The sequence below is a fragment of the Pygoscelis adeliae genome, unplaced genomic scaffold (genome assembly GCF_000699105.1).
Source record: "Pygoscelis adeliae isolate BGI_AS28 unplaced genomic scaffold, ASM69910v1 Scaffold62, whole genome shotgun sequence".
NCBI lineage: Eukaryota > Metazoa > Chordata > Aves > Sphenisciformes > Spheniscidae > Pygoscelis > Pygoscelis adeliae.
This window is the reverse complement of record NW_008824401.1, coordinates 3,641,534-3,649,440: the sequence shown is the minus strand read 5'-3', so window position 1 is coordinate 3,649,440 and position 7,907 is coordinate 3,641,534. Positions and strand designations below refer to the sequence as shown.

At 45.4% G+C, this 7,907-nt stretch overlaps 1 protein-coding gene across 1 annotated transcript in view; it reads right to left on the bottom strand.

Annotated features, from left to right (window-relative positions):
- SLC7A10 (solute carrier family 7 (neutral amino acid transporter light chain, asc system), member 10) overlaps positions 1–7,907 on the bottom strand; it is a 29,916-nt gene that overhangs the window by 14,697 nt on the left and 7,312 nt on the right. Inside the window, exon 2 of the mRNA XM_009320322.1 lies at positions 4,443–4,647. Coding sequence (XP_009318597.1) covers positions 4,443–4,647 — 205 coding nt within the window. The remainder of the gene's footprint in view (positions 1–4,442; positions 4,648–7,907) is intronic.

Below are 7,907 nucleotides of genomic sequence, written 5' to 3'. Positions count from 1 at the left end.
TGGTTAAACATTGGAACAGGCTGCCCCGGGAAGGGGTTGAGTCACCATCCCTGGGAATATTTAAAAGACGTGTAGATGAGGCGCTTAGGGACATGGTTTAGTGGGCATGGTGGTGTTGGGTTGATGGTTGGACTTGATGGTCTTAGAGGTCTTTTCCAACGTTAATGATTCTATGATCTCTAATTAGACTCCCTCCCCCCCTCCATTTTAGAAACATGCTGGAATAAGTGACAATCTGTGGTGGGACATGCTGCTTTTGGGAAGGTGTAGCATTCATGTGGAAGCGCCAGTCATCCCTGGACCAAAACTGAGTTTTTTTCAGATATCTCTGCATACTAATTTCCTCACCTGTGGAAAGAAATGAACAGCATGTTTTGATCTGGGTCTCTAACAGTCTAGTGGACTTGGTGAAATTGGTTCTCAAACATATATTTGGGATGTGCCTGTACTCCCACGAGGATCTCATGTTAGATATAAAATATCATGGAGTCAAAGCAGCCTGTGAAAATAGAAAATTAGAGTGTACCCTGCTTGTGTGTCATTAACAAAAGGAAACAGTTTGAAATAGATGCTGTAGTACACATCACCTTGTCACAGGAAAAGCTGAACTGGTTTAAGAAAGTTGGAGCTAGTTTCAATATTATTAATATTATCCTACCCTGCTGAAAGAATTATTGCCTTTGGAAAGTTTAGATTTTTGCAACAACAACAACAAAAAGGAAACATAGGAGTATATTTGAAGCATGTTTTACTTGCAGTCTGGAGTGACACTTATCAAAGCTTTGGCTTAGAGCTCTCTGCTGATTTCAATACTATTGATTTTTAGCAAGGATGTATGTCTAGTCATCAGTCACTGCTAGTAAAGCAGCTATGTTAGTTGCAACGTTATTGCTGAGCATTCAGAAGAGGTTCTATTTGTGAGAAATGCACTAGTGGGTTTTTCATGAAGCTGAATTTGTTCATCGTCTTCTGCGAGAATACATATTAAGCCTATTGTTTACTACTTTGGGTAATGTTCTTTTTATGATCTATACAGACATGCAAGCCCATATGCATATAAGATGAGCTGCACTCAGATGGCTCCAGCAGCACGGGATGTGACACATTCCCTGCAGTTAGTGTGCTCATACACAAATGCTATTTAAAACTAAGGTGATTTCTAAATGAAGATAAAACCAGGAAGTCTGCTCTCTGGCCTGACCAGAGCCCAGTGCAACAAAAGCCCTCCCTTGCCTCTTCCTTCTCCCCTGGCCGGAGCTGCCAGGGAGTGTCCCCTCTGCAGGGTAATCTCCAGCTGAGTTTTGCCATCACCACTGCTTTCAGCAGCATTTCGTGTGCTGTCCTTTAGCTGTACTCAGACTTGGAGCAGGGCTGCTGCTCTGCAGCAGAGCTTCTGCCAGTTCAGGAGGTGGCCCTCTCCTGCCTCTCTCTTTTTTTATTCTATTCACCTTCTTACATCACACCTAGCGGTGTTATGATTTTTTTTTAATTTATGCAACCAACTATCAATACTGGCAGGCACAGAAGCTGGGGTATGTAGTACTCTAATGGCTGTTAAAATCAAATAGTACTTCTTTGTTCCTTATACCTGTGCAGGAAAACATAATAAATGGGGAGGATTTTGGGGGGCAGGGACAAGACAACAGAAGTGAAGAGGAGATGTCGTGGTCTGGGTGGGTATGGCACGTGCTCCTACAATAAACAACTTTGTGTGAATAGACCAAACCATCCAGATCTGCCATTGGGAAAATCCTTTGGCAGATGCACTAAAGCTTTGTGTGCTGAATTTTATGTTCTTTGCTGTAGAAGGATTAAATCAGAAGAGAAAATTGAGCTTCGGGAGAAGCAGTGTTTTCTTCCTCAGGGGACGCACAGTGCAGGCTCCCAAAGGGTCCCTTTTAGCTCAGAGCCCCACGCGTGAGTGCCAGTGGGGGAATGGCCACTTCCAAAGTGGAAAACTGAAGGTGCCTGTGAGAGTTCCCCAAAGCTGCAGGCTTTCGGTGGTGGCTCAGCAAAGTGCAGCAGGGTGCAATCCCAGCCCGGCTTTACTGGAAAATATGGCTGAGCCCCCCCCTTTTTGCACTAAAACCTACCTGGAGGCTTCTTGCCTAAGGCAACCCTTTGTCATACTTACAATGTGGTTTATTTTCTTGGGAGAAAAGGTAAAGTCTCTTTGCAAAGCAAGAATGGGAGCACTGCTTCCCTTCAGGTGACAAGGTTGTGCTTTTTTGATATTGCTTGTGCATTGCAAGCCTGGATGCTAAGTGAGCTGCTGCCACAGCAGAGGTCCCTGCTTTGTGAGGTGAGAGTGTTGCTCTGTCCCCAGGTAAATGCTGGGTAGCGATCAATCAACGGGCGTGTGATTTGTTACAGTAATTGCATAGCCTGGTGCTTTCTGGTACCATGCAAATTCTCTGAACATAGAATCATTAATGTTGGAAAAGACCTCTAAGATTATCGAGTCCAACCGTCAACCCAACACCACCATGCCCACTAAACCATGTCCCTAAGTGCCGCATCTACACGTCTTTTAAATATTCCCAGGGATGGTGACTCAACCACTTCCCTGGGCAGCCTGTTCCAATGTTTCACCACTCTTCCAGTAAAGACATTTTTCCTCACATCCAATCTAAACCTCCCCTGGTGCAACTTGAGGCCATTTCCTCTCATCCTATCGCCAGTTACTTGGGAGAAGAGACCAACACCCACCTCGCTACAACCTCCTTTCAGGTAGTTGTAGAGAGCAATGAGGTCTCCCCTCAGCCTCCTTTTCTCCAGGCTAAACAACCCCAGCTCCCTCAGCCGCTCCTCATAAGACTTGTTCTCCAGACCCCTCACCAGCCTCGTTGCCCTTCTCTGGACACGCTCCAGCACCTAATGTGTTACAGAGAGTGAGCTGAGGAACAACTAAAGCCAGGTTTAGTTGTACTTGATTTCTACTTTTTCTTTTTCTCCCCTAGAAAGCATAATTCTTTTGGTTTTGTGAAACTCTGGTGGTTTCTGGCCTCCCTCACAGTGATATTCCCAGGATAGCACTTGTGACCACTTGTGCAGTTTTATGCTCTGTTGTTTTCATGGTCCTTGCTTGCAGACTCTGTTCCCAGGAGCAGGTGACGGGGAAGCTGCTGACCGCCTGCTGCAGTGTCCTGGGGGAGCAGGGGCTTTACCATGCAGCTCCTGCCCTCCATGAGAGAACAAACCTCAGTGAAGATGAGTTGAGATTTTGGCTAACCAAGCCAATGTTGTTATTACCTCAGTCCATGCTGTGATGCCAGTGTAATTTTCTATGCAAAGTGGGACAAGGTTCAGAGGAGTGATTCCTCCAACTGAAGAAACAGACTTTCATGAGAACTAGTATAAAGCAACTGCTTAAGTCTGACAAGCATCAGAAAACTACCTTGTCACCTAGCATGTTTTCAGATGCTGGCTGTGCCCAGGTGGCACTGAGCCGAGGCAGGCACGAGCAAGGGCACAGCGCATGGGACGGGGCGACAGCCTGCCAGCGTTAAGCCTGTGCTTACTTACTCTAGCTCAGCAGCCAGCTCAACTCTTACAAGTTTGTTTTCCTTCTCAAATGAGAAGGAATATTCTTTTCTTGTTTTCCTTCTTCTTTGTCTAGTTTGCAGTTACGGTGCTTATTTTTCACAAATAAAACACCAACATGTGGCATGGCCTCTTTACTTGCAAGTAAGCGAGCTGGTCAGAAAGTTTTGGTGCTTCTCTAGTGAGCTGTGAGTACAGGCTATTGATTTAATTTTTCTTGTTGAAGACACAATAAAATATACAGTCAAATATAAATGATTACCTCTTCTTCCTTGTCCCTTCCTCCCTTAGCTACACTATTCCATTCGTGGTATTTTCAAAGAGAAATCATTCCCTGAGTTAGCATTTCCCCCTCCTTGAATTTACAATGCTTATTTTGTACAGTTGCAGTAAGTGAGGCAGCGCTGCAAGCAGGCACCTGTGCCTGAGACACTTCTGTGGGCAAATCTCTTTCTCCAGCAATTTTCTGTATTCTACTGTAGGAAAGTCTCACAATGTAATGCCAGAGAAATATTTGCTGCCTTCTGCACTGATAGTTAAAGGAGGACTTTGGCTTATGGGAAGTAGCTCCAGCCTGGCTTCCCTGGTGCATGAAGCTCCTCAATATAAGGTACTAATCATTTATGGTTGGTACGCAGGAATGTCACTTGGACACAGAGTCATTTACAGCACTGTTCCTTCCTTTCATGGACTTTATTGAGTCAGAGAGGGAAGTGAAAGCATCCGTAGCTCTGCGTAGGGGCAATTTGGTATTTCTAATGAGAGCAGAAAGAATGACTTTGTAAAAGCATTTTACTGACAAATGTTTCCTGTCTCTTCCAAGTCAGATATCTCTTCCACACTTAATATACTTAGTATAAACATGTTTTCAAATTACTTTATAGAGATAGGGTACTTACCCAGCTAACCCACCAAAAATCTCTGTGACATAGGAATAATCCCCTCCTGATTTGGGGATAGTGACTCCAAGTTCAGCATAACATAGCGAGCCAAGGGCAGCCACCCCGCCACCAAGCACCCAAATAATGAGAGCGAGTCCTACTGAGCCAGTGTGCTCCAAAACTCCTTTTGGTGAAATAAAGATCCCGGAACCAATGATATTACCTGGAAAGGACAAAAGGTTTGCAGTGAGGTAAAAGAAAGCGAGAAATGCACTTTTTGGGTTTTTTAATTAAAAAAAAAAAGGCAAACCCACAGCCCCCAACCAACCAAACAAGAATCCCCCACCAAATCCTCTCTTCCAGATTTTGCTTGATTGTGTTTTATCTGTTTATGCCCTGGGGAAAGCACTGCTGTTTATCAGTAATCAAGGATGGTAAGCCCATGCTCAGTTCTGCTGAAGCATGGTAAGGCTCAGGTGAGCATCTGTGTTTGCAACTAGCGGTTTTGTGGCACCAACTCAGACAGCTGCTGTCACCTGCCATGCCCAAGTATTTTATCGAAAGGAGTTAGAAGCGTCCTTGTAATGAAGATTTTCACCGCCTCCTGAGAGGAATCTAAATAAGATAAGGCCCATCTTCAGGGGGGTTGGGAAGTCAAAAAACCCTCCATAGCATTATCCGTAACATAGGGGCCAAGAGGTGCTCTTGCCACCAGGGCAGATTTAAGATTGTGCTTGAAAAGTCATCTCAAAGTTTCAAATATTAGAAATTAATTAACATTTTATGTTTGCAATACCTGTGCTGCTTACGCATTGCCCATAGATTTTTTTAAAGGGATATTGTGGGGTGACTGAAATATCGGACAATGTGGACTTTGTCCTACTAATTTTGTTTAATTAGCATGTGAGCCGAGGTAGTGCTGGGTGTAGGAGGGGAGTGCTGGATATCACAGATGCTCTTTGTTTGCGTGGAGCTGGCACGTGGTTGTCCTCCCAGACCAGCGGGAACTGCTCTGCAAAAGGTGCTTCATAGCTTCTCAGGGTCTGGAAGGAGACTTTTTTTTGCCAGTCTTGGGACTTTTTGAGCAATATCTGAATAGCACTCTTTTCCCAAAAGCATGTGAAGACCCTGCTGTTGTAGGACTCTGCTGAGGGCTTTCTTCTTTTATGAGTTAGTACTAAAATCTTCACTGACAGAGTTGAGTTTCAGCCTATGCTGTTGAACACCATTTCTTACCAGTGTAGATATGAAAATAAAATACTGGATACCGGTCGTTAATGAGGTATTGTCATCTAAACCAGTATTGTCATCTAAACCAGCTTCTCGGCAGCCTTTGAACCTGCACATCATCAAATCTAAGCTGTCTTCCTCCCCTCTGCTTTTCAGCTTGTAATGTATAGCAAGTTCCCTAAATACATCTAGTTATGCCAAATTTTGCTGCATTTGGCTTCAATTCTGTCCTCACGTTTCTTAAAGCAACTTCTGGAAGTGTGGCTCATCCAGCTGGTCTGCCCTGGTTGTGCTCGTCCGTAGCTGTGTGTTTGCAGCATGCGTGTTGAAGCAGATACTCTATCTGTGCTTTGGAATGAAATTAAGGTAGAAAATAGACAACTCTGGCAACTGATAAGCAGGTGCCTGCTTCCCAGCAAGAGCAGGAGGGTGGAAGGCTGCGGGGGCAGCCCTGCTGCTGCTGAATCCCTGCCGGATTGCCCAGAGGGTTTTGGGCTTCTTGGAGCAATGGGCTGCTTGAGGCATGAGGGTCTTGCCACAGGTGAAGCTATTCCCCGAGCATTAAAGCGTTAGTATTGCACTGCAATGGCAAACCAGAGGATCTGACTAAATACAATAATATGTAATGCAATAAAGATACATTCTTGGGATGGGGTGGTGGGACATGTGCTGTGCATTTGCTGTTTGCTGGCATGTCAGCTTGTGAAAGGGCAGTGCTGCATATGAGGGCTGTGTCAGTGTAAAAGCTGGCTTTTCAATGTGCAGTTGAACCACATTATGAAGTGCCCCCAGGCAGCTCAATCTGTGGTGCGGTGGCTTCAAGTAAGGCTGGCCAAGCACGGCAGTAAGGAGATAGTGGTACAGATTAAAGAAACTGATGCAGACCCCCCACAAGTTGTGAAATCGGTTTAAAAAGGCATGACACTGAAAGAAATTTTTTCAACTTTTAATTTTAATTTGTAAGCTTTGCAGCTGGCCATGTTCCCCTGTGTAAGAGTCCTTCCAAGGGCACGGGCAGGCCAGGGTAATTTTCTTTTTAGATGAAAGTTGAGAGCCACAGCTGCTATTTTAGAAAATACATTGAATAGCACCAAAATTTTGATAATGCCTTTAAAGCAACATTATTAAATCTTATATCATCCCTGAAAGCCATGTAAAAAGAAAAAAAAATTTGCTAGTGTATTGTTAAAGGGCTCAGCAAGCGACTTCTGTAGCTGGCTGGTCTGTCTCTGTGACAGTGCTCAACCTGCTCCCACAGAGGACGGATTTTGGAGCATGAGCTATGGGGTACCTCTGTACAGTGATGTGGGGGACCCTCCTGCCATGTCTGACACCATCCTCTGCAGATGGGTGCAGTGCTGTGCAAAGGCTGGGGCCATCTCTCCAGGTCTCACTTAAAAAGTGGCAAAATGCAAGGCAGGGGCAGGTTTGTATTGAAGAAGGAGCTGCATGTGCAAGGAAACCGATTACAGGTTGACTCGAAGGCTATTTAAAGTTCTCCTTTTGGCACAGGGGACAGCCGTGCAAATCCCCTCCCTCCACCCCAAATTGGGGCCCAGGGTGCAGGGATGCCCCTTTGGCACCACAGCTCACATATGAAGAAATGGGAAGGCGTAAAATAGGTGGGAGCAGGGAGATTAGCAAGGGAAAGGGAACAGCCAACCCTGCCCACCCATGGTCTTCCTGCCTTCCCCCCTGGAGCTGGTGGAGGTGGCCGGGTTGGGGTCAGTGGCTCCCAGTCCAGAGGCTGTAAAATATGATGTGAAGGACTGCAGTTGACTCTAGAGAGGAGCTGAACAAGAGAAGATAAGTCTGCAAATGTACAGACAATATTTGTAAGGAATATATTTTTGTGTGCATGGGCTGCTTTCTTTAATGTCCGTGATGCACAGATAAGATTAAGCCAGAAATAACTGGCTTAAATAGTGATGGAGGAGATTGGGGGTAAAGCTTAGAAAAATCTTGGCAGTGTTGAGATCTTTAGCCATGGAGGGAATCCCTAGGGAAGACTGAGGCGTACGGAGAGGGCGGAGGTACTCAATGACTTTTTGCCTTGGTCTTCACCAGCAAGTGCTCGAGCCTCATCACTCAAGCCACAGAAGGCAAAGGCGGGGACTAGGAGAATGAAGAGCCACCCACTGTGAGGGAAGATCAGGTTCGAGACCATCTAAGGTACCTAAAGGTGCACAAGTCCATGGGACCCGATGAGATCCATCCGCAGGTCCTGAAGGAACTGGTGGATGAAGTTGCTAA